The sequence below is a fragment of the Bidens hawaiensis genome, unplaced genomic scaffold (assembly GCF_021521415.1).
Source record: "Bidens hawaiensis isolate Kalapana, Puna unplaced genomic scaffold, B.hawaiensis_p1.1 tig00001576_1, whole genome shotgun sequence".
NCBI classification, from domain to species: Eukaryota; Viridiplantae; Streptophyta; class Magnoliopsida; order Asterales; family Asteraceae; genus Bidens; species Bidens hawaiensis.
Window position 1 is genome coordinate 465,818 of NW_027491089.1, and position 27,076 is coordinate 492,893.

A 27,076-nucleotide genomic window follows, 5' to 3' on the forward strand; every position below is an offset into this window, starting at 1 on the left:
ACGTGTAAGTGTTTTTAACTATTAATATATCTGAAACATATAATATGAGAAACCAATTGTTAAATGTTAATTGTAGCCAAATTTGAGCGCATTATGCGCAAGAGGTATTAATATCCCCCTATAATTTGTATCCGAGGAATGGTTGGGTCAAAGTTGATGGGTTTAGTTCTCCATCGTATCATTCTATAAATACCACAAAGTTTATGCACATTTCATTGCAACAATCATCTATTTTTCCCTCACAAATTTTCTCTTTTAAATTAATTAGCCAATCATGTCGTCCGCTACTCTCCAGGTCGAGATCCCTTCTATATATCCTACCGATATAGTTTTCAAAACTTTTAGTGACTTTGATAACATCGCACCTAGGGTTAAGCCTGATGTTTTCAAATCCATTGAGACAATAGAAGGAAACGGAGATGTCGGAACAATAAAGATCTTCACATTTGGTGACGGTAAGAAATCACACTATTACGAAGTTAATAATATTTTTTTTCACGAATTATACTAAAAAAATAATATATTGTGCAACTAATAGTTCTTCTCACTCTTTATTTAATATAGATGTACCGTTCACAACTGGAAAATACAAGGTTGATGCCTTTGTTGCAAACAATCATAGCTTTTAGTTACTCGTTCATTAAAGGCAACATCTTGCTGGGCATATTAAACTCAATTAGCTATAATATTAAGGTTGTGTCTTCTTCAAACGGCGGAAGTGTGTTTCAACAAACTGTTACTTATAATTAACTACAAAGGAGATGAGAAACTATCCGAGGAGATTCTCAAGAAAGAGAAAGAGACACATGAGGAGACCTGCAGGGCGATCGAGGCTTATATCGCCGCTCATGCTTAAACTTATTTAGGATCTCAACCTATGCAATTTGTTTTTCACTTTTTAGTATGGTTTGAAATAACGGAGAAGATTCAAGTTGAATGATAGTTGTGCATATATGTTTCAATTTGATGTGATAATAAATTATGATCAAGTGATTCCAAACAATATATACTAAATTTAGACTTAGTTACTTTTTTATCAACATTTTTTTTATTTAGTGTTACCTATTATTTGTAGATGTGTGAAGAGGTAGGTCCTAGCAGAGCCCAGTTGGACCCGCAAGACTCACCTTAAACAGGGACGTTTGCGCAGAGACCAACTGGATCCGCAGGACCAACCATGCTCAGAGACGTAACGTCCTTACGCGCAGTACGCAAGCTGGTCCCGCAGGAAATGCCTCCCAATGGTGAAGGACTCCGCCTGTCCCCGCAGCCTCGGATACAAGCCATTAGGGAAGGCCACCCGCGCAGCATGGCTACATGCACAAGGCACTTAGCTCTCGATCATTCAGTGTCACCTGAAGGAATGAGCAAGCCGGGAGCAATCCCGCACAGAGGCGGGAGGGGGAATACTCCCGCCCAAATAAGCCAGTCTATACTAAAGGATCTTTTACTGTACCTGACGAGGTATGGGCGAAAGATCTGATCAGGGATACGACAGCTCACTGATACAGTATGGCGAGCAGCATGCTCCTGTACTGTGTCACTATTAGCCGCTGCCTACTCACCAACTACTGTCATACCACGTGCGTAGCCGGCAGTTGGTGGAAAGGGAATAGTGTGCAGCAGGCCTGGTCACTATCAGCCACTGCCTACCCACCAACTACCAGCAGGGCACGTGCGTAGGCTACTGTTGATGAACAGGAACACTGTTGCAGCCGGCCATACCTCCTTGGAAACCTACCTTCGGCTATGAATACCCCAAATGGTATGATCATCTCGAGACATTACATTATCTATTATCATCATATTATACCTGATATCTGCTATCCAGTTATCTAGCAATCTCTTAATATACACTTATATTCAGAGCAACCTAGTCTGATTCTCACGCCGGAGGGTGGTCACAAGGAGGAACCCCCCTCTTCTCAGTGACGAGCTTACGGTGTTTGTTTTGCAGGTCTCCTGAAGAACAGCCTTCTCAGCTAGATCTCATTCGTGGGAAACATTACTTAACCCCCAGATTATCTATAATCTGTACCGGGTCACTTAGTGTTTCTTCATTGGCGCCATCCGTGCATAAAAGCTAGAACTATTTTAGTTTTTTCACAATTTCTGAAGAAATGGTTAACGTTACTCCGGTCCAAAGGCCTGTAACCGACCAAGAAACCCCGGTAACAACCCCAGCAACTGGGGGGAACACCGGCGGTTATACAATCCTTACGAACACTACCCCGACTACCCAAGCCGGGGCAAGTGGAGTAAATATTCCATTGGGGTTCACCGATACCCAACCGGAAAAACGAACGAAGGTCCCTCGCCAAACACTAGATCAAGTGAAGGCGTGGGCCGAAGCACGGCAAAGAGAATTCCAAGCCGAATTGGATGAACGCTTGCGTTCAGTTCAACAGGCTGACGAATTCACCAGTACTCGCCAACACCTCAATATGAGCAGTGACTGCGAGTACTCAGACGACGAGTTGGAGTCCGATACCGACGCGAACCCTCGCCATAAGGCGAAAGGGAAGCGTAAGGACACGGACGTCCAACCAAAAAGGAATTTTGGGGAAGCTTTTAAACCAATCGCGGAGAGAAACCCGCGTGACTTCTCCAAAACCTTTAGACCAACTGCTACAAATGCAGGAAGGTCAAAATTCGCAAGAGACATTGCGGAAGCAATCGCCCCGAGAAGTGCCAAACAAATGTCCAACATTGGCACTTATGATGGTCTATCCGACCCAGACGACCATCTGAACAGGTTCATTGCGGGGGCTACCGTCAGCAACTGGACGGAACCCACGTGGTGTTACATGTTCCAGATGACTCTGGTCGGAGCGGCCAGGGCATGGTTCGATCGTTTACCGATCCACCACATATATGACTGGGCGGACTTTCAGAACAAGTTCAGCCAGCACTTCAGCCAACAGAGGAAGTACACTGAAGAGCAGTGGACGATCCTCAACTGCGTGAGAGAGGAGGATGAATCTTTACTAGACTTCATCACTCGCTTCAACTCCAAAAAGCTTAGTCTCGGCAACATAAGTGAGGATCTGGTTCGCGCCGCCTTCATCCAAGGCGCCGAATACCCAGAACTTATCCGCACATTGACGGGTAAGGATGGCATGCCATCAACTTGGGATGCCATCATGACAGCGGCAAAGCGCTTTGCCGAGACGGAAAAGCAACTGGGAAGGGATCTTCCCCAGAGTACACACCTCTACACGCAGAGGACAAGAGAGAACAATGTCCGGATCGCCCGGCAGAACAAAAAGAGGAGGCTAGGTATTTGGCAGTCAAGGGTAAACTTTGACACCTCATCCAGCTCTCGCCCTCTTGTTGGCGGAAGGGACAACACACACCCTTCAAATCGAAAACACCGGTGGACGCCACTCACGAAGAGCGTCACGGAGATATTTGCCACGGAAAAATTGCCATGGCCCAAAGCCCCATCGATCCGGCAGAAACCTAATACGGATCAAAGCAAATCCTGTGATTTCCACGGGACAAAGGGTCATGGTACTGAAGAGTGCACATCCTTGAAGGATATTATTGAGACATTTGTCAAGGATGGAAGGCTTGCACATCTCGTGGCATCGATCAGGAAGGGAGGAAGGAATGACAACCGGTACAGAGGTAACGGACGAAAGCCCGTCGACATCAGCATCAACATGGTTCATGGCAAGGTCAGAGGAAGAAAAAGACGGGTGACAGAACCATGCGCGTGGAAGGAAGCTGAGGTGCGCTTCCCGCGAGTGCCAGTAGGCCCCAGCAAAGAAGGCCCCATCGTCATCAGAAGCCAGCTGGGGCACTACATCACTTCCCGCACTCTTGCTGACAACGGCGCTTCGTCAACAGTGATGTACAGGCAGTTCTTTGATAAGCTGGATGATGAAGACAAAGAATGCTTGGAAACGGTCTACGCTTCAATGGAAGGGTTTGACGGCAGTACAGAAACACCCCTGGGTATCCTATCTTTCCCCGTTACTCTTACTGATGGGAATCATTCACGCACAGAAGACGTGGATTTTGTCGTGATGAAAAAGCCACACCACACGTACGACATCCTATTTGGAAGAGACGGGATGGCAAGATTCAACGCCGTGGTATCTTCAGTCCACGGCATGATGGGATGGCCAACAGCTGAGGGTGTAGCAATGATCTCTGGCATTCCCCAGGTATGCATCGCATCTGTCTCATCTAAACCCAAACCGAAGAAGGCTAAACCAACCATCACTGAACCGGAAAAATGGGCCTTCAATGGCAAATACCCCGACCAGGCCGTTACCATTGGACCAACAATCGTTGATCCCACCCGCACCTTACTCAAACGCTTACTGCAGAAAAACGCTGACATCTTTGCGTGGGCACCAGCTGACATGACTGGTGTACCCCGAAGTAAGGCGGAGCATAAGCTCAAATGCGATCCGGCTGTTACGCCAATCGTACAAAAGCGCAGAGTAATGGGGCCTGAACAAACTAACGCGTGTAGAACCCAAGTCAAGGAACTCCTTGACGCAGGCATCGTACGCGTTAGTAGATATCAAACATGGGTTGCAAATCCCGTAATGGTACCGAAGAATGACAAACAATGGCGCATGTGCATAGATTTCAAAGATTTGAACAAAGCATGCCCCAAAGATTGTTATCCGTTACCAGAAATTGATCTCAAAGTGGATTCGTTGGCACCATTTCGCCTTAAATGCTTCTTGGATGCGTATAAGGGGTACCACCAAATCCACATGGCCATTGATGACCAGGACAAAACCGCATTTCGGACGCCCGATGGTACATTTTGTTATAAAATGATGCCATTCGGACTTAAGAATGCAGGGTCCACGTACCAACGACTAATGGACAAAGAGTTTCATGCCCAAATCGGGAGAAACTTGGAAGTCTATATGGATGATTTGGTCATCAAAAGCCTCGAGCCTGAGGCGATGTTGAAAGACATTGAAGAAACTTTCAACACGCTCCGAAAGATAAACATGAAGCTCAACCCGAGCAAGTGTTCATTTGGGATGGAAGAAGGGAAGTTCTTGGGAGTCATTGTTACTAAAGATGGCTTTAGAGCGAACCCTGAAAAGGTCGAAGCCATTGTTAAAATGGAATCACCTACCACCATCAAACAGGCTCAGACACTGAATGGGCGACTAGTCGCACTTAATCGCTTCTTGGCAAACCATGCGGATAAGTCGTTTCCTTTCGTGTCAACATTGAGAAACTGCTTGAAGAAAACGCACTTCCGCTGGACACCAGAAGCGGAAGCAGCTTTTCAGGAGATTCGGTCACGCCTGATCGAACTCCCAACACTTTCAGCACCACAAGCGGGAGAGGAGTTAATCCTATACCTTTCCGCAACAGATAGAGCAACCGGGGCAGTCCTGCTAGTAGAACGAAAGGGCATCCAGATGCCAATCTATTATGTTAGCCGTGTACTAACAGACGTAGAAACCCGGTACTCTACCCTTGAAAAATTAGTCTTAGCACTTATACACGCTTCACGCAGGTTAAGACGATATTTCCAGGGCCACCCAATCACCATTCTCACCAACTTCAAACTCTCAAATGTTCTAGGCAAACCCGAATTATCGGGACGTCTAGCCAAATGGGCAATTGAATTGGGAGAATATGCAATTAAGTACAAGCCAAGACTAGCCATAAAAGGCTAGGTCTTGGCCGATTTTATTGCAGAAGTCCCCGCTTCGCGGGAAAAAGAGTGCCAGGAGGAGGCTCAACCCTCCCCAGCACAGGACGTCAATGATGTCTGGCGACTCTACACTGATGGAGCAGCCAGTAACGAGGGTTCAGGCGCAGGGTTAAAATTAACCAACCCAGCGGGCCAAGAATATACTTACGCTATTCGGCTGGACTTTCCAAGTACGAATAACGAAGCCGAATATGAAGCATTCTTGGCCGGTTTGAGAATTGCGCGTAAGATGGGAGTGAAAAACTTGGAAGCCCACGTGGATTCCATGCTGGTGGCCAACCAAATAAATGGGACATACACGGCTGTGAACGACACCATGGCCCTGTACCTCGCCCAGGCAAAAACCCTTATGCGTGATTTTAGTGATTGTAAAGTCATACACGTCAAGCGCAGCGAAAACAAATCTGCGGATGCGTTAAGCAAGCTTGCATCACTAGCCTTCACCCACTTGGGAAAGGACATCCGCATTGAACTCCTCGAAGCACCATCAGTCCCGCACAAGGAAATTTGTGTCATCCAAACCAGTACAGAAACGTGGATGACACCAATAACAAATTACCTTGCAGCAGGAATACTACCAGAGTCAAAAACACAGGCAAGAAAACTACGCTGTAAAGCACTGAATTATCAACTCGTCAATGACATCCTTTACAGACGTAACTTTCTTGGCCCACTCTTGAGATGCGTGGACAACCAAGATGCCGACTACCTCCTAAGGGAAGTACACGAAGGCATCTGCGGGGTACACGCAGGTCCCCGCGCTGTTGTAGCAAAGCTAAACAACGCGGGATACTTTTGGCCGGGGATGCATACGGATGCACTGGCATACATCAGAAAATGCAGGTCTTGCCAGCTTTACGCACCTAACACGCATCGCCCGAGAAACGAACTAGTTCCAGTCACTTCTTCGTGGCCATTTCAGAAGTGGGCCATCGATGTGACAGGCCCATTTCCTACAGCAGCAGGAAATGTTCAGTTCCTAGTGGTAGCCATCGACTACTTCACCAAGTGGATAGAAGCAAAACCTTTAGCCCAAACAACCGCAAAGCATATCAAAAAATTTATTTGGGAATTTATAATTTGTCGTTTTGGACTTCCACAGAATTTGGTGAGCGATAACGGCACCAACTTTGCTGACAAGAAGCTACAACAGTGGCTAAAAGAACTTCAAATCACCCACACCTTTACCTCAGTGGCACACCCGCAAGGTAATGGTGAGGTGGAAAGAGCAAATAAAAGCATCGTCGAAGGCATAAAGAAAAGACTCTTGAAACACAGATCCGGCTGGGTGGACGAGCTTCCGCACGTCCTTTGGGCAAACAGAACGTTGAAGAAGGCCAGTACGGGAGAAACCCCGTTCAGCCTCACTTATGGCACTGAAGCCATGGTCCCGGTCGAAATTGGTCTACCCTCACCAAGGGTCTTGAGTCAGCCAGAAGACAATGATGCGGAAAGACGGTTGGATCTTATGCTAACCGAGGAACGCAGAGACTTAGCCGCAGTGCGTGAAGAGAACTATAAACGACAAATGCAAAAGTACTACAACACGCGGGTAAAACTCTGCAACTTCAAGGAAGGAGACTACATACTGCGTAACAACGAGGCTTCGAACCAAGAACGCCCAGGAAAGTTGGCCCCGGTCTGGGAAGGGCCATACGTTATCAAACAAGTTCTGGGAAAGGGCGCATACCGGCTCGAAAGACTCGATGGCACTCCCATCCCAAGAACATGGAATGGAGCTCAATTACGCAAATGTTATATGTAGATCAATTCCAAAACTTGTAAAGAAAAGGCCAAGAGCCACTTCTAATGGAAATGATTCTCCTTTCATAATGTGTTTACCTTTATCCTTATGAACTTCCCACTGGTGCTGGTATTTACTGCATAAATGGGGAGAAGTAAGTCGTTACGTGTGGAAGGCGGCAAAACCCGCATAAACACAACGTTAAAAATAAGGGAAACCTACACGCAGGTATGATGTAAGTAAAGTTTAGCCATCCTTGTAAGTGCAAGTGACGGTCTTATCCGCACAATCACAAATAAGGAAGCAAAACTTCAAACTATTATCTACCACGTTCAAAGGTTATCCTAAAAAAAAAAAAAAAAAAAAAAAAAAAAAAAAAAAAAAATTAAGGAAATCCTACACGCAGGTCAGGTATGGGTAAAGTTTAGCCATCCTACCAAGTGCAAGTGACGGTTCTACCCGCACAATCACGAAAGAGGAAGCGAAACTTTAACCCACTATCAACCACGTTCAAAGGTTAACTTATCCTAAATACTTAGAAATTTCGAGGAAAAATGAGGAAAACCTACACGCAGGTCAGATGAAGGTTAAAGTTTAGCCATCCAAGTGCAAGTGACGGTTCTACCCGCACAATCACGAAGGAGGAAGCGAAACTTTAACCCATTATCAACCACGTTCAAAGGTTAACTTATTCTAAACACTTGGAAAATTGCTAATTTAAACAAACTATGCAAGTCATAAGTTTATAAAGCAAGGAACCCAAAGAAGGAAATAACAATCTTATCCGCAAAAAGATTTATATTTCAGTAATATATTACAAGAATGGCCGGGTTACTACCCGCCTAAAAGAGAACCTATACAAGTCTATCTTAGCAATGGGAAAGGATCTTCAGGATCAAGCTTGAGGGCCGCCTCCACTTGGACCCGCTCCGTCAGAAGAACGGGGTGGTTCGAGGAAAGCTTTGAGGACAGCTAACCCATCATCAGCAGCAGCTACTTCATCCACCTTTTCCACCACTGGATGCGGGAAGGCGGCGTATTGGTTCAATGCTTGGTCATAAATGGCTTCGGTATCCACATCAAACAAAGGGAAGTTGGAAGGCGGGACGCCTTTCTCAACAAACCCTAGACCAAGCAAGAAGCCGGCCTTTTCCCCATCCTCATGAGAAGCGTTGAGGGCTGCGCTCATAGCATCATCGTAAGAGGTCTCTGAAAAGACCCGACGCACAACCTACAAAGAAAAAATACAAGTATTAGAACCTTTTCTTACAAAAGAAAAGCGTGAAGATAAAGCTAAACATACCTGAGGCAACGCTTCTCGAAGAAGCCATTGGAGGGCAGCTTGAGCTTCGTTATGGGCGCGTTCGGTTTCGCTCTTGTTAAGGTTGGCAAGTAAAACTTCCTTTGCGGCAGCCTCTTCGACGCCCTTAAGCTTCCGCTCGGTGTGGTCAAGCACCCCCCTTTGGTCCAAGATTTCCTGGAGTTTCTTGGCATCTTCCATTGCCAAGGCATCATGAGCGCGCTGGAGAGCCTCTAATTTGGCCTTGAGCTCCTCATTCTCCAAACGCAAAGGCTCAGCAACGGCTTCAGCCTTGGCAGCCCTCTCGGTTGCGTTTCGCGCAGTCTCCCTGGCCAGCCGAAGCTGTTCATTCACAGCTTGGGCAGCCTTGGAACGGGCCTCGAGTCGCGCCTGAACTTCAACCTCGAGGGCCTTGAAGGCCTTCTCCTTGTCGGCGGCAGCTGCCGCCAGCTGTTGGTTCTCCTCCCGAAGAGCACGCGCCTCAGATACGTCCTTGGCGCGAGCTGCTTTCAACTTGTCGTTTTCACGACAAAGCAGCTCGACGCGCGGCTGCATCCGGGCCTGGAGAACCCGAAGCTCATTGGTTAGCCTACCCTCCTGGTAGCTAACCATGGCTTCCCCCAACGCACCCGGGGGAGCAGCGTGGCGAGCCCAGTCCACGCACTCCACAGGTGTGCGAAGGGTTGTTCCTCGGCGGATGTTCCATCGTGGAACATACACTTCATTGGAATCCGACACTGCAAAAGAAACAAAGGCAGTTAGGAAAAGATGATGAAATATATAAGGGAAAAAAAGAACCCTACGCACCTGTAGGGTCAATGACAGGCCGATAGCCGCCAAACCCATCACCTGAACCTAAAGGAAATCCATCCAACAGGTCAGGCAGACGGGAAGGGGGCAAAGATTGGCGGGAAGCCCTGCGCGTACCTGATGGTCCGGCTGTTGGTGCCGGTGGCGCGGGCATGGTGGCAGCCGCCGTGGTCGCCGTTGTGGTCGCCGCCGCGGTCGCCGCCTCCTCATCAGTAGCAGTAACCGCCGGCTCCGTGAAGGATGCTGTAAAAATCGCACTCACGGCCGGCGGTGACGTCATCTCGACCGGAACAGTTGGCTCAAAGGAACGAGCAACTGGACCAGCGGATGCAGGCGTAGGCGCCTGGGTCGACGCCTCAGGAAGGCTGACCGAGCCTACCGTCATTGGCGGGGAGGTACTCCCCTGCGCTTCACCCCGGAATGCGTCAACATCCACGCCTGCACAAAGAAGAAAGTGTTAAATTTATGAAGTGATAAATCTACAAAGGCATTATGATTGTACTTACGGGTTTTCTTGACCCTGAACGTACGGACGGGCGGGGAGGAACCCGATGGAGCCGGCCTCTTAGTGCCGGTCACCGTCGTCTTCGTTGGTTCTCCGGAGGTAACGGTCGTAGCCTCCGGAGCAGTGGTCTTCTCACCACCGGGCTTCCCCGCCACCTCTTCACTATCTGACTCCGAGTCAGATAGAACCACCGGACCAGCTGTGGAGGCCTTTTCCTTCCCTTTCCCGCCGGCAGCAGCTTTCTTCTTCCGCACCAATGGAGGAGCATCTGAGGATTCCTCAGAAGAAGACAGGTCAAGAATTCCAGCAGCGGGTACAGCATTGAGGGATTGAGGAAAGAATATCGCCTTACCTGGCCGCCGGTGGCTCAGGATCTCGTGGCCCAGCGGATAGACCTCCACAAAACGATCCGCCGTTTGCTCCAGGATGGGCAACTCGCCCTCGTCCAGAGCACGAGTACCCATCCGCGCTGGACCGTCGGTTTCCCGCGGGAACAGAAGAGACTCCAAATCATTTCCCTCTGAAAGAAAAGAAACAGTTAGAAGACAAACTTGTATCAAAAAGAAAGACAAGACATACCATAGGGAATAGAGTTCAAACCGTATTCGAGAAGGATGGGAACCTGAGACGCATCTTTCCACACCCGGCTCATCCCTAACATAACCATCCCGGATTCCGCAAACCGGTAAACCGGATATTGGATCCGGGATATCTTCGAAAACCATTCCGCCTCCTGGTAGTTGGGGGCGTGAAGGCTCGGTATCGCTTGGCCATTTTTAAACTTCATGGCAAGGGGGATGGCGCGGGCAGAAATGTAGAAGAATTCCTGCTTCCACGCGCGAAGACTGCGCTCGGTGTCGCAAATCTTCAGACCCTTAATACGGGTCGTCAGGGTGTACCACCCCTGGATGCACCTCCAGGTATAGAAGGTCATCAGGCGGTCCACATGGGGCTCGATGCCCAAAATCCGGCACACCCACTCAAAATGGCGAATCTTGGCGATCGCCATGGGGTGCAGCTCGGTCAAATGAACACCGTGCCTCTCAAGGACACGGTAAACAAATTTTGTCAATGGGAATCTAAGATTCCCATAGACAAAAAATGCAGCATAAACCCCGATCTTGCCTCTGGGGGTATCGTACACGGTCTGGTGGGATTCAGGAAACTCAGGCTCGAGATGATCGAGCATGAACTTCCTGACAACATACCGGTACTGATCGCCGGGCAGAGCACACTGGCACTCACCAGCAGTACCCCTGTCGTCAGCTATAGCTTCAGCATCACGAGAGGACATCTTGCAGAGGAGGAAGAGAGCGATTTCGAGAGAATGCTCGATTGAATAAAGGAGTATTCGCCGGAAATCGCCTTAAAGATGAAGAGAAGAGTGAAAAGTGTGAATTGCAAATAACCCTCTCCCCCTTTATATAGTAATCGCAATTAATGCGGTGAATTTAATGCGGAGGAGAGAGAAATCAAAGGTGCAATGAAACTATGACACGTGGCAAAAAGCAAGCTAGCAACAGCTGTTGAAAGGACGTGTGCCAGTAATTTCGCGGCCACGCGCCTGAAAAATCACGCCCACGCGCCTGAAAAAGCGACTGGAATGACCATGTTCTGTCACGTCACCATAACTTCCTGCACGTCCTGACACAGTCAGAAGAAACCGTCGCACGACGTTTCAGATGTTTGGACTGTTCTTATCCTTACCAACCTTTCGAATTTCAAAATTCAAAATTCAAAAAGATTCGAAAGTAAGCGGGAAAATACCCCTTACCTTGGCAACCAAGTAACCATAAGACGGATGCGGGTACAGTGTTAAGGCAAAACCCTTCACATACCTAGCACCCGCAGGGAATTGAAGCCAAGAATACCCCGGCAACAAAGTAACTATAAGACGGGTGCGGGTACAGTGTTAAGGCAAAACCCTTCACATACCTAGCACCCGCAGGGAATTGACGCCAGGGGTACCTTGAAAGTAAAGTAACCGTAAGACGAGCGCGGGTACAGTGTTAAGGCAAAACCCTTCACATACCTAGCGCTCCGCAGGGAATTGAAACCAAGAAGGATCTTCTGGGCAGTGCTTGCGGAAACGGAAATAACATCCCCGCATAGCGGGAACGTCGAGAACTACGTTGTTTGAAGCTCCAGGATGGAATTGGTGGTCTTAACATAATTGATCACTATGTTCAAAACTACCAAAACCTCATGGAAAATCCATACAACTGGGACTCAATGCTCCTGACTTGCGAGGAGGTTACAGACCTACCCGCATCATACCCAAAGATCAAGCAGGAAACTCGGGCATTTCTGCAAGTGACAAGGACTTCCGCGGAAAGAATCCCCATGGAAAACCTTACAAAACCCTTTTCAAAACCCTTTGCTTAAGTCCAAAAGTTCACCTCACTTTATTGAACACTCATGAGAAGAACATTGGACTGGGGGGACTTGAAGAGGTAGGTCCTAGCAGAGCCCAGTTGGACCCGCAAGACTCACCTTAAACAGGGACGTTTGCGCAGAGACCAACTGGATCCGCAGGACCAACCATGCTCAGAGACGTAACGTCCTTACGCGCAGTACGCAAGCTGGTCCCGCAGGAAATGCCTCCCAATGGTGAAGGACTCCGCCTGTCCCCGCAGCCTCGGATACAAGCCATTAGGGAAGGCCACCCGCGCAGCATGGCTACACGCACAAGGCACTTAGCTCTCGATCATTCAGTGTCACCTGAAGGAATGAGCAAGCCGGGAGCAATCCCGCACAGAGGCGGGAGGGGGAATACTCCCGCCCAAATAAGCCAGTCTATACTGAAGGATCTTTTACTGTACCTGACGAGGTATGGGCGAAAGATCTGATCAGGGATACGACAGCTCACTGATACAGTATGGCGAGCAGCATGCTCCTGTTCTGTGTCACTATTAGCCGCTGCCTACTCACCAACTACTGTCATACCACGTGCGTAGCCGGCAGTTGGTGGAAAGGGAATAGTGTGCAGCAGGCCTGGTCACTATCAGCCACTGCCTACCCACCAACTACCAGCAGGGCACGTGCGTAGGCTACTGTTGATGAACAGGAACACTGTTGCAGCCGGCCATACCTCCTTGGAAACCTACCTTCGGCTATGAATACCCCAAATGGTATGATCATCTCGAGACATTACATTATCTATTATCATCATATTATACCTGATATCTGCTATCCAGTTATCTAGCAATCTCTTAATATACACTTATATTCAGAGCAACCTAGTCTGATTCTCACGCCGGAGGGTGGTCACAAGGAGGAACCCCCCCCCCTTCTCAGTGACGAGCTTACGGTGTTTGTTTTGCAGGTCTCCTGAAGAACGGCCTTCTCAGCTAGATCTCATTCGTGGGAAACATTACTTAACCCCCAGATTATCTATAATCTGTACCGGGTCACTTAGTGTTTCTTCAATGTGTCAATGTAATCGCATTTTATTTGTTTTGGAACTGGTTCTCTTATTAAAATTGACGAATTTCAAGGAGCTTGCCAAGTTTCTTGTTCGGATGTATTTCTAGTACATTTGGATTTTTGAGTTTGAATATTCTTAAGTCAAACGATTACTACAAGTTTGGGTATTGGCCGTTTGAAGAATTGTAATTGGCTTTGTTATGCAAACAAATGGGTGTGGAGATTTGTTTATATTCCTAATTCTTTGCGATTAAGAGGAGTGACGAATCCAGGATTTTTTTTTTCTGGTGAATGCACTGTTTGTAGATGCTTCAATTTCATAGGGCTAAACATAAGAAATTTCAAATCATTTCGATGTACAGGTCGGATCGATCTGGTGGGTTCACCATTTTACTACCTTTTATACCAACAAAACAACCAACCTTTTATTATCTAATAGAGAACTTGAAGACTACTAAGAAATCACAATTTTGCAAATTAGCCACACATATACAGGAGAGATTGTCCGTCTTGATGACATTGAGTGACTTGAAGCTAGCTTTCGCTTGAAAGAGGTGTCACATAGTAATAATGTTAACTTGATTTATTTTGAAGTCATTTTTTTATGTTGTCATGTGTTGATTTTTCTAATCACCATTTTCGTTCACACTTGCCAGGGATTAAGAATGCTCAAAGCATCGTTAAATTGTTGCTCAACTTTAACTTGTAGCTTTGAGAGTTATGTTATGTTCGTTGTTAAAAAAATTGTTGGCTCGATAATTTTACGGATTAAAAATTGTGAGTTAAACTGTTAAATACTAGAAATGACATGTTTTTCTATCTAAAATGTTCATGACAAAATATAAGCTTTAATATATAACAACAACCCGTTAAACCTTGTTACTTCATTCCCGGTTTTGTTCGGTTTCTGAATTGCATCCTTTTGGTTGTTATTTCTTGTTTAATTGGACCAATTCGTCATTCGAACCTACAAATCCATGTTACAAATAATTTAGTATCAAACTCAATGAATTTGTAATGAAAAGTGTATAAAATCGGGGATAAATGATATAAATAATGTGTAATAAATAGAATAAAATGACCAAATTACCCTCAGATGCAAAGCACATGACCAGATTTAACAAGAAAAATTAAATTTGTTAGTGACAAAGGAGGTAACGTGATAGGGATTTGAAACATAAAGAATGTTCTTTGTCATTAAGTTTGCTAAATGACAATCATTGAAAAAACGTGCAAACATAAAGGACTAGTTTTGCCATTTTGTCATAAATTTTTGTTTTTTTAATATAAAGGGTAAAATAGTAAATTAAAAGGGTAATTTTTATAAAATGGATGAATATGTAATATATATTTTTTAAAGAGGGGAAATATGTAATGATTTTTGTAATTGGGGATTATATATAATTAAAGATGTTTAAGAAGTGGAAATATGTGAATGCCTCTTGAATTTAAGTCATTTGATCATGGACAACTAATTTTAGATGTGCTGGTTAAGGCATGTTTGGCTGTGCTTTTATTTTTTGCTTTTTGGATGGGTAAAATGTCCAAAATGCTCTTTTAAAAGCACCTAAAAGCTTCAATTTTGTGTTTTTAGATGTTTTTGGAGGGGCATTTTAAACATTTTACCCCTACAAAAAACAAAAAGTAAAAGCACAACCAAACAAAGTATTTTGGAATTCATATTTGACTAGTCAAGCGATTGAGGTTAATGTAATTATATTTTTTTTCTCTTTATCTTAATAGTTATTTGGCAATGTATTTTTTTTTTGCCTATATCTTGCCCAATTTTTAATCATTTATAATATTTCACTACTTGAATATTGAGATTATTTGATTTCACGTTATAATGTTATTTGTTATTTGGTTCAATGTCAAAGCGACACCGAACCTAGTCCGATTATGAAAAAAAAGTAAAAGGCTGAGGCTTTAATTGAATAGCTAAAATGAGATATTTCAAACTCCGCCGGCAATAAACTTTTTAGGAGGAGGGATTATATTAAAAAGATTTTGAAAAGGCTCCCAAATTATTAATTGAGGCCTCTCAAAACCTTAGGCAGTCCCTAGGCCTCCATATTGATTCGGCTAACCATATTCTCTTTGACCCACCCTGTTTTCTACCCATTTCATTTTGCACCCCCCGTAATAAAAATTCTTAGATCCGCCTCTGTTTAGAAAAAAAAAAACTAATCAAGTCTCACTTAATCATTCTAAGTCTTCGAGTCTCCACTAAAGACAATACTTTTAAGAAAAAAACTAATTAAGTCTCAATCATTTTAATAGTTAGTTTTCATTCATCACATTCTAAATTTTACCAAGTTCAGTCTCATCTGACTAACTCTATTTTAAGATCACTATTAAAACGTGAGATAATGGTAATTTGTATTTTATGTGAGTAAGGAATATCCATCCTAATTTCAATCTAGTATATGCTCAAAGTTAGATGGCTTTTAAAAAGGACTATTGGTTTTTAATATTTCAAACTTTCATCCGTTGGTTAATATCACTTCAATTTATTTTTTTTGTATTTTCGGTCACTCTCAACTTTCACCCTTTTTGTTTTTGACACTCTCAGACTTAACGAACACTAACTCCGTTAGTTTTCTTTTTCTTTCTGTCTTGGCATTGTTTTTGCTGACGTGGATTTGTCTTTGCCAAAGGTGTTTTGTTGCACCACCACAACCCACCATAATTACCACCCACTACTATCCATCTTTCTTCTCCATTTCCATTGCTTTAAACGAACATCCCCTTCTCTGTATAAACAAAGAACACGCCTCCATCATCACTATTGCTCTTCGGAGAACACAATACATAGCTGCCACCATAATCACCTAGCTAGTAGCCAGAACCACCGACGTCAACGACTCAACACCGGAGTACCACCATCAAAACCAAATCCACCTGGATTCATTATAGTCCCTACCATAACCCTGTAGAATCCGACAATTCCTCTTGTTTTCTAATCACATGTGTTACCATTTTGCCATCATTTTCTCTCACTCAAAATCGCTCACATGTGTTACCATTTTGCCATCATTGTCGTCGCTTCTTCCGGCCATGCTACATTGTCATCGATTCGTAACCAAATAGAGGTTATATTACCATCACTTTACTCGTTTTCATTTACCGAATAAAATCCCTAAGGTCCTGACTGTTAATTTGAATATATAAAATGAATTTTAAAAGGAAATTGGGGTGGTTCCTAGGGTTAATATATGAAGAAGATGAAGTTTTGTTTTTATTTGTTTTCAGTTTGTGACCAACAAAAAATGGGAAAGAAAAGGAGACGATGGTGGTGGGTGGTGATTATGGTGGGATGTGGTGTTGTTAGATGATGATGATGATGATGATGGTAATGTTGGTGTCGTCTCTTTAAAATAAAGGTTGATGGGGGAGGTTATAACTTATAAGGGCCAGTGGGGTTGGGTAGTGGTGTGGGTCCCACTTTTTTTATTATAATTTCATTAGAAAGTGTCACATCAGCAAGAACAATGCCACGTCAGCAACAAAACTAACGGAGTCAGGGTTTGTTAAGTTCGGGAGTGCTAGAAACCAATAAGGTAAAAGTTGGGAGTGTTTGATAACAAATTGAAAGTTGAGAGTGGTATCTACCAATGAGTCAAAGTTTGGAGTATTAAAAACCAATACCCTTTTAAAAGCGAATACTTAGAGAAAAAAAAAGAATTTAGTAGTATGAGAAACAATTGTTTTCACCTTAATATAGACCTAGAACATATAAAAGGACCACGAAAGTAACGCAATAGAAACAAAAAGGAATATTAATATCCCTTTTATTTGTATCGGATAGGATGGTTTGGTCAAAGTTGATGGGCTTACTTCTCATCAATGTTTTAAAAACCGGTATTTTAATTGTACCGGATTAGACCAAAAAATGGTACAATCAGTTGAATGGGGTTATACCGGGAGGTTCAACCGGTTGAATAGTTTACATTATAATTTCCTAAAAATGTAATTCCAATCCAAAAATTATCTAAAACTAAATGATTCATATAACAAAAAATAATACAGAAGTTAATATATATTAAAAAAATAATGCAAAAGCACTCGATTTAAAAAAAAATAGTCCTAAAGTTTACACATTCAAATGTTGATTGCTGGGTTCAAAGTAATTTTGAAAAAATATGGGCCTCAAATATCAAAAATATTTCGGGCTTAAAATTGGTTTACTGGTAAAAACCAGTATCTTAGACAAAAACCGTCGGTACGATATTCTAGCAAACCGGTCAAAAATACCGGACTCAAAATACCGGCCTACTGTGCGAAATCCGGTTTAACTGGTTCAACCGGCCGGTTTGAACTGGTTTTTAAAACACTGGTTCTCATGTTATCAGTCTATATATATATATATATATATATATATATATATATATATATATATATATATTTTGCACGACAAGAACATGAAAGTATATTAAAACTGGCGAAAACGCCGCCAGCAGGAAGATGGAAAACAATTACAAACAACAGAAAAAGAAAAGTAAAAGGACCACGAAATGAAAATAGTCCTCAAGCCACAATACACGAAAACGGGGAGTTAACCCAAACCGACCAATTGATTTCCTTGTGCATGGACCTTAGTTTTATCCAACCGAACAAATTCCTTTTAGTTTTTTCAACCACGAAGTCAGCGGAGAGAGACCGAGTTTTAAAAGTTATCTCTTTCCTTTGCTTCCAAATAAACCACAAAGAAGAATAAACAATCGCCTTCAATAAACGCCTATCTGAACAAAGATGTGGTTCCTCCACCACATCCAAAAGGTGATCAAAGGTGCTCAAGCCAGTTAGATCCCAACCACACCATACAGAAATAACTCTCCATATAGCTTTCGCTCGGGCACAATCCAAGAATACATTTTCTGTTGATTCTGCAACCAAATCTCAGACCCGACAATCGCTTGATAGAGAAGACATTCCCCTAGCAATGAGATTAGGCGCGGCCAGGATCCTATTTTGCAGAAGCCTCCAAATGAAACAGTTAATTTTAATAGGAACCCAATTTTCCCACTCGCAAAAAGGAGTGTCGTCGTCGTAAATAGCATCCGCCATAACTCGCCTCATACCTTTAACGGTGAACTTTCCCGAAGAGTCTCTCGTTCATAACCACCCATCCTCTTTACATCCATTGAAAGAGAACAATTCAACCATTCCTTGAGATCGGCAATATCGAACCGCAACTCCGGAGAAAGGTTAGATTTAGACCACTCAAGAACCACATTTACATACCCATTTTCATTTAAGGATACCTTGTCAATGTCCAGGCAACTTTTGTTAGCGTCTAGCTTATATAGACCCGGAAATAAATCCTTCAACGGGAATCTACCTAGCCACATATCTAGCCAGAAACGAGTCGAATTACCCTTTCCCACCCGTCTAACAAAAGAACTCTTCAATTCAATCCCTAGAGAAGAAAAGTCTTTTCCAATCTTAGAAATATTACGCCAAGGTCCATGTATGGACTGTTAGCCAAATGCCCGTCAACATGATGCCGAGGATTATGAATTGATTTCAGGCACCTCGTCCACAGATGATCTTTTTCGGTTCTCCACCGCCACCACCATTTGGCAAGAAGAGCCAAATTCATCGATTTGATAGAACCAACACTTAGACCACCGAACCGTTTAGGACTCACGATATTATCCCAAGCCACCCAATTGATTTTCCGTTTGTCTCCGAGTCCTCCCCACAAGAATCTCCTTCTAATCTTTTCAAGCTCTTCGATCGATTTTTAATGCAGCGAGGAACATGGACAGAAAGTATAAAGGCAAACTCCTAGAACGGCTTTAACTAGAGTGAGCCTTCCCCTGAATGACAACGAGGTAGCCTTCCACTCGGTTAAACGTTTTTTAACCCGGTCAATGATGGAGTCCAATGTTTAGAGAGCCCCATGTTCGATCCAACCGGTAAACCGAGAAACGAGTAAGGAAGAGATGCCGGTTCGCAATGAATAATCCTCGCCAAATTACTAACCTCCGAGTTTGTCACCCCGATCCCGAATACCTTGCTTTAGTTGAAGTTGACCTTCAAACCGAAGGCTAAATTGAAACACCGAAGTATACGAGCTAAATTCATTGTGTCGACTGCATTCCAGTCAACTATAAACATAACATCGCCGACATACATCATATGAAAAAGAACTGGACCAATATTAGGTAAGTGCACGCCTTTAACTAAGTTGTTAGTAATAGCCGATTTCATAACCACGTCGGCATACATCATATGATCTGGCTATGCAGTTCCAACGATTCATGCGTGTATGTTATGAGAATGGGATTCATAGTTGCAGAGATTGGCAGTTCAAGCGCTTCAAGTAAAGTAAAAGACAAATAGCTCAAGACGAGGGGTTGTCTGTTAGTACACTTTGCGTCTTGAGTCTTTGTATCCTATCGTTAATGTATCTTTTGTTTTATGTATGTAATAAATATTGAGTTATTTGGCGGAAAAAATTTTCTTGAACGGATTTTTTACTGGATACTCCTCGTAAGTGAAATTTCATTCGTAAAAAAATTGGTGATAATATTTATTTTTCGAAAATTTTCGGCGAATATTTGGCGGGAAAATCGGGAAAAATTTTCTTAATCGAAAGTTTTCTTGGATGTTCCTAATGTATTGGGTACTCTTCTCTCAAATATTGGTAACATATTTTCCGATCGACTTTTACGTGTTTCAATTGGCCGAGAGGGAGCCCGCGAGTAAGTTAAGGAGGAGTTTGTTTGTGAACTTTGAAAATTATTCAAGACCTTGCTGAATTTATCAAGAAAAGGGGGAGATAAAACTTTCATTTGAGATTATTTGGCTTGTATCTTCCTACGTTTGCAAGGTTTCTTGAAAAATTACTGTAATTCGGGTGGTAATTCATGGCGGTAAAGCTACGTTTAACTAAGTTCAAGACTGCAATTGTTTTTCGATTGGTGATTGATTTGTTCAAGATTGAAACCTAACTATGTGGGATATGAGTGTCTATTCGTTTACTTCTTTCTAAGGGACTTTGATCCTGACTATGTTGGCTATGAGTAAATGGTGGATTACTTCTGTTGAGGGGGACTATTCTCGAACGGGTTGATCTTATTGAAGAATATACGAGTCTTGTAATTGGATTGAAGAAATTGATCATTTGGGGTTTATTAATGGAGGTAGGAACTCTGAATCATATGCCCAAACATTAGTGAATCTTTGCGAATGGGATGTGGAAGAGCTTCAAAGAGTATATTTGGGATACACGTTATCAAGAGAGGGAAAACCGAAGTGAAAGATGTTGAATGATCAGGTTTTTCATGAAGATGTGTGATGAGGTTAAACGTAAAGATATTTTTTCTTTACCAGGTGCTGACGGGTAGATGATGGACTTGTTGCTAATTGTTGAAAGGTTAAACTATATCATACGCCAATGGATGATCGAGATGATCTCCAAGAGTTGCTCACTTTGAGGGGGTGATCTAATATGAGAAGCTACAAGTTGTTGGTTTGCTGAAAAGATTTAAAGATTGTCTGTCTGCACAAGCCCGAAAATCATCAGTCAAGGGGGTGTCTGTTAGTGCACGTTCTGTGACTGGTGATTTGCAGTTAAATTATTCAAGATTAAAGTATTCGATAGCTACGGAAAAGGGGGTGCCTGTTAGTGCACGCTTTTGGTGTCCGTAGCGATCGAATAATTTATTGTTTGTCTAGTCTCTGTATTTTATGTATATTTAATGTAAATGGCCCATTCGCTATGGATTGTATAGCGAATGAGGCTCATTCGTTATAGGCTAGACTAGTTCGTTAAGATTATTACTATTCGTTATGGAATCATAACGAATGACGTCTAATTCGTTATAAAGTTATAACGAATTAGACATAACTTAACGAATTGGAGCAGTTGGCCTATAAATAGGCAGCTCCATGCTCATTTGTTGGTAGATCACACATTTGAGAGATGTGAGGTCCTAGATCTAAGTTATATCCTCTCCATAACTTATTATCCTTACAATAATGTATTTATCTTATCAATAAACCGTATTTAACGTATTCAAGTTTGTATTGTATAATTGATGTATTGACGCGGCAAATCCAAGACGGGTTCAAAAAAAAAGGTGCGAGAGGATCTCCTTGTTTAACCCCCCCCCCCTTTCAAATGAAATTCTGAAGTTGGAGTGCCTTTGATAAGAACAGAAGCTTTTCCCGAGAAGAGGCACGAGGAGATCCAAAGTCTCCACTTGGACCCGAAGCCCATTAGGCCCATTACGGAATCCAAATATGCCCAATCAACCGAGTCAGAAGCCTTGTCAAAATCCACCTTGAGCAGCATGCATTTTTTGTGGCTACTTTTTACCCTTGAGACAACTTCATTGACAATCAAGTGACCATCAAGGATGTTTCTTCCCTCAATATAAGCGGATTGTTCGTATCCAACTAGAAGTAGGATCACTTTTTGAACCTTAAGGCCAAAAATATTTAGATGACTTTGGGCATACAACCCAACAGGCTAATGGGACGGAAGTCTTTAAGTGCAATCGGATCCTTAGATTTCGGAATGAGGGAGATAAACGAGGAGTTGCAACCGTGACGTGATAGCCTCGTTTGCTCGAATTCTTTAACAAACAGAAGAAAATCGTGTTGCAAAACGTTCCAAAATTGTTTTATAAACTTGAACGTGAAGCCGTCTGGTCCAGGCGATTTATCAATTCCACAGGCCCAAACAGCTTCTTTCAACTCCGCCAAAGTAAACGGTCTCTCCAACCACAAGCGATCCTCATCTAAGAGTGAACTGAAATTATTATTAATCAACAGAGGCCTTGACACAGATTGCTCATCAAATTTTGCTTTAAAAAAGTTAAAGGTTTCCTCTTTAATTACGTCCGGTTCAACCACCCAATTACCATTAAAAGAAAGACCATTGATGGTAGACCTCTTGATATTCCTGTTAATGAAGCCATGTAAAAAACGGGTGTTTTCGTCACCCTCAACATCCCATTTAACTTTAGCTTTTTGGCGAAGGTCGAGCCTCCTCCTTTGATTTATCTCCAAGATTTTACTTTTATGATCAGCCCTCGTCGTTCTATCTTCATCCGTAATTCCCGAAACCTCTGCTCTGACTTCTATGTCATCAATAAGCCTAGCTAACTTATCAAGTTCGATGATTTCTATCTCTTTATTAGCCGCTCTCCAAAGTTTTATATCTTCTTTAAGATCCATTAATTTTCTCATAAGAGTTAACTCCACAGATCGCCCTCTCCGACCACCTTTGATCCAAGAACTCTACACAACCTCCGATAAACCCATACTGAACAACCATGAGTTAAAAAATTTAGAAGGAATCGGCCCGAAACGGACCTTCTTAGCAATAAAAAATAGAGGACAATGATCGGAGAGAACCTTTGGTAAATCCGTAGCTGAAGTCGACGGCCATCTATAAAGAAAGTTTCTACAAACCAAGAAACGATCTAGCTTGCTCATGTAACGCCCATCGTCGCTCATCCTAGTAAACCGGTGGCCTCCCACATTGAACTCTGAAAGGCCGGCAGACAAAATAAAGTTGTTAAATTCTCCCATGTTGACCTCACAACCCGAAACCAGGAGATGATCCTCCTTTACCCTAGTGTCGTTAAAATCCCCCACTGGAAAATCTTCGAAATCCTGGCGGTCAGAAACCGAGACGTCTTCTGAACTGGTGCCCATTCCTCCTGTTCCTCCGTCACCCACACTTGAAAACTCAATCCCCTCCATCTTACCTCAAAATTCTGATTAATGAAAGTAAGGTGGTTCACGAGAATACATGCCCTTCCATACGATATGTTCTTATCATCATCTGAGCAATCATAAGGCCACAAGGTTCTGCCAATCTTTTCGAGAACACACTGAACAAGTTTACATCCCTAAACTGTACAGGGACTCCGAATACCTTAACCCAAGAAATTCGATGTTTTTGAACGAAAGAATCATCCCACCATCTCGCCCAAGCAAACTATTTGGTCCAACAGTCTGGATAGTTGAGAAGAAAGTTGCCTCCTTCCTCCCTATTCTGAAACTCTACCAGAACATTAAGCCCCCCAATGTATCTAGTTTTGAAGTTGAAAAGTCCGTCCATATTCATTAAGTGATAAACAATAAACAAAGGAAAAATAGAATATGGCCAAGAACTTTTTAGTACTTTGATTGCTTCAAAAACTGTAAATTACTTGGAAAAGGAAGATGCTTAAATAGCCACAAGAGGCCAACTGACAACCCAAATAACCGGAAACTGCTAACAAACAAATTCAAAAGGAAAACAACTAACTAGACTTATTCATTCCTAGAAATACTCAACTGAAAAGTAAATGGACTTAGCCAATTCAAAGACACGTTGTAGATAACCACTTTAGCCACTAACTTTGAATCCCACGTGCTCCTGCATGTCTTTACGTGGGGAGTGTGTATCACTTCCAACATTAAGGACATAATATTAGAAAGAATGTCAACATTCTTCGTTTCTGCCACTACGCACCGGTTTAACCAAACTGAAGGTTTAAGCGGGATAGAGTCCGATATGCGGATGATATTCTCCGTCGATGTCTTCTCATTGTCAGTGGATTCCTTTCTGAATGGCCCCGTATGCCTGCCTCTCGTAACTTCCGCAAGAGATCTCCTGTCAAAACTCCCAATGTTAGAAACAGTTGGAGCAGCCTTCAAGTTGTCCGAGTGGGGCACATTACCAGAATTTCTGACCTCTAACTCCTTCCATCTATGAATCTTTGAAAGACTAGCCATCAATCTGAGTTCACCGATATGAATTTGGTAAAGCTGCTCTTCCAAAGCCAACGGATCCTTCACGTTTAAAAACCTAGCAAAGCCAAACGACTTTCCAAACTTGTTTTTCTTTTTGGCTAAGTAGACATCCACAAGCCTTCTCAAATCTTGCAGCTTGTACCAGATTGATTTGGAAGAGCAGCCATTTGGTAAATTGGTGATGTAATAGTTTGAAGTTAGCCTTCTGATGTTCTCCACATTTTCTGCTTTTCTTCCTCCGGAACCCGTCCTGCAACTTGATCGGCCCCTCCCACTCATCCCGTGTATAAAATACTGTCTTATCAATCAATAATTTTTTTTATTTTTTATTTTTAAATGAAGTTTTATATAATTTACTATAAAACGATTACAATAAAGTGGCAGGCAAACGGGCAACAAGCTGCGCCGCAACCCCCTTTTGAATAGCAAAGCCAATCCTGCTAAAAACGAAGCTTTGGGACCTAGAAGCTGAAGAGGTTCCGTGTACGACGCGCTGAACCCTACTCAAAAATTCCACAGCCTCTGGAGCCAGAAAACCAAATGTATCAAAGGCAAATGGTAGAAAGACATGTTGATTATCTAAACAAGTTTTCTCGTGTTTAACAACTTTGCCCGATTCAGCCTTCAACGCAGCCTGACCCACAACAAACCCACGGTCCCTGAGCCCAACAAGAGGAGACACTCCTGTAAGATCCACACAGGCGTGTTTCCCCCCTGCCCACCCGAACACAAGAATCAATAATTGATTGATAAGAATCACCTAAAAAATAGGTCAACTTACGTAATTTACTCCAACATCATCTATTCTTGATTCTGTTATGCTCATTTCACCGCAACAATCATCTCCTTTTCCCTCACAAATATTCTTTGATAATTAATTAGCAAATCATGTCGTCCGCTACTCTCCAGGTTGAGATTCCTTCTAAATATCCTGTCGAAAGAGTTTTTAAAAATTTCAGTGACTTTGATAACATCGCACCTAAGGTTAAGCCTGAAGTTTCCAAATCCATTGAGACGGTAGAAGGAAATGGAGATGTCGGAACGATAAAGATCTTCACATTTGATGATGGTAAGAAATCACAATCATAAAAAATCAATACATACATATTTATTCTCATGAATTATACTTAAAAGTTAATATATTATGAAACTAATAGTTCTTACTTTTTATTTACTGTAGTTGTACCATTCACAACTAGAAAATATAAGGTTGATGCGTTAGATGTAAGCAATCATAGCTTTAGCTACTCGTTTGTTGAGGGTGACATCTTGATGGGCATATTAAACTCAATTAGCTATACTGTTAAGGTTGTGCCTTCTTCAGATGGAGGGAGTGTGTTTCAGCAAATTGTTACTTATAATTACAAAGGGGACGAGAAACTATCCGAGGAGATTCTTAAGAAAGAGAAAGAAACACATGAGGAGACCTACAAGGCGATCGAGGCTTGTGCTGCTGCCCATGCATAAACTTATTAAAGATCTCAACATGTATATATACACATTTTCTTTTCATGTATATATACACATTTTCTTTTCAGTTTTCAGTATGATTTGAAATATTGTCCAAGTTGAATAATGGATGTATCATGTTTCAGTTTTATGTGATAATAAATAATGATTGAGTGATTCTAAAATAATCTATATCGAGTTTTGTTTTCCTGCTTAACATATGTTTTTATTCAGTTTTACTTATCGTAGTTAGATGTTTCGAATGTGATTCAATCTCATTTATTTTCGTAGGTAGGTTTCTTATACAAGTAACCTTTTCTATTCTATATCTTTTATTATTAACAATATGCAACTTACTTTAGTCCATTTGGTTTTGAGTTTAAATTTTCTTAAGACACCACAAATTTAATTTTATTATTTTTTTTGACAATAACATAAACCTAAAGAGTAAATTGAAAATTTTGCTCCCTTGGATTATAGCTCATTTAGTCTAAAATGAAAATGTTGAACTAATAAGCACCCTGATGTTTAATTTTGTTAGTTGTTTCGGCCCCTAAGCCACCATCCTAAAATTAATTATAAATAAACATGTTTAATTGTGTAGTTCTCTGTAATCCATTAAAATTGTGCCAAATTGTGTTTATGATATTTGAAGTGAAGAATTATTTGACAATATATCTCTATGGACGTATGTGGATTTCTTTAAACATTTTATTTGACATGTAAATGAATTAAATTAATATCAAAATTCTTAACACTGTATTCCTGAGTTTCAATAATGAAAAGAAAGAAAAAGAAATGAATGTATAGAAAAGGAATTGGTGTGTTCTTTAGATTTTTTTTAGAAGAGAAAGTAAAAGAATGATAAAAATGATGTATTCTCAAGTATTATTAATGGAAAGAAAAGAAATGTAAGAGAACAAAATAAAGAAAGAAAAGTTGAAAAAATTTCTTTTTAGAATGAAAAGAATTAAGAAGAAAGAAAAAAGAAAAAGAGAAAGAAAGGAAGTATTCCTCTCTTTTCTCTCATTTCTTTTCTTTTTCTCTCGTTAAATAAACTAAGTATACCTAATGAACGTGTGACTTACCCATTATGAAAGAGATAAATGAAAAAGAATTAATTACCTCATAATTGCATACAATACGGTAAGTGTCCTAACTAAAAGAAGGTTCAGATTAAATATCCCTTATTCGTAAAGATTCTAAATTGCTAATAAGGGGGGACGGGGCACCGCGTGATGGCATCACGCGTGATAGCTCTTAACACACCGTCACCACTGCCTTGTCAAGTTTGAGTGATGAGATTTGCGTGATGGCCATCACGCGTGTGATGGGGTGAAAACCAAGGAATGGAGTCGTTGGGTGGATTATTTCATC

General features: G+C 42.4%; 1 protein-coding gene and 1 long non-coding RNA gene across 4 annotated transcripts in view; one reads left to right on the forward strand and one right to left on the reverse strand.

Moving 5' to 3' along the window:
* Positions 1-27,076, reverse strand: part of LOC143589088 (uncharacterized) — a 183,052-nt gene that overhangs the window by 40,553 nt on the left and 115,423 nt on the right. The window lies entirely within an intron of this gene.
* LOC143589078 (root allergen protein-like) lies at positions 128-25,729 on the forward strand. 3 transcript variants are annotated; one of them, XM_077069936.1, is made up of 2 exons: positions 128-455; positions 25,431-25,729. In XM_077069936.1, the coding sequence occupies exons 1-2, from the start codon at positions 275-277 to the stop codon at positions 25,715-25,717; spliced, it is 468 nt and encodes a 155-aa protein (XP_076926051.1). In that variant the 5' UTR covers positions 128-274; the 3' UTR covers positions 25,718-25,729. The 3 variants fall into 3 exon arrangements, 2 of the variants coding, with proteins under 2 accessions (XP_076926051.1, XP_076926054.1); XR_013145208.1 differs by lacking the exon at positions 25,431-25,729 and adding an exon at positions 565-994 and having other exon boundaries at positions 338-455; XM_077069939.1 differs by lacking the exon at positions 128-455 and adding an exon at positions 25,139-25,319.

Coding starts and splice junctions, on each gene's coding strand:
- LOC143589078 (XM_077069936.1), top strand. CDS start 275: ATGTCGTCCGCTACTCTCCAGGTCGAGATCCCTTCTATATATCCTACC. Junction 456..25,430: donor GATCTTCACATTTGGTGACG/GTAAGAAATCAC, acceptor TATTTACTGTAG/TTGTACCATTCACAACTAGA.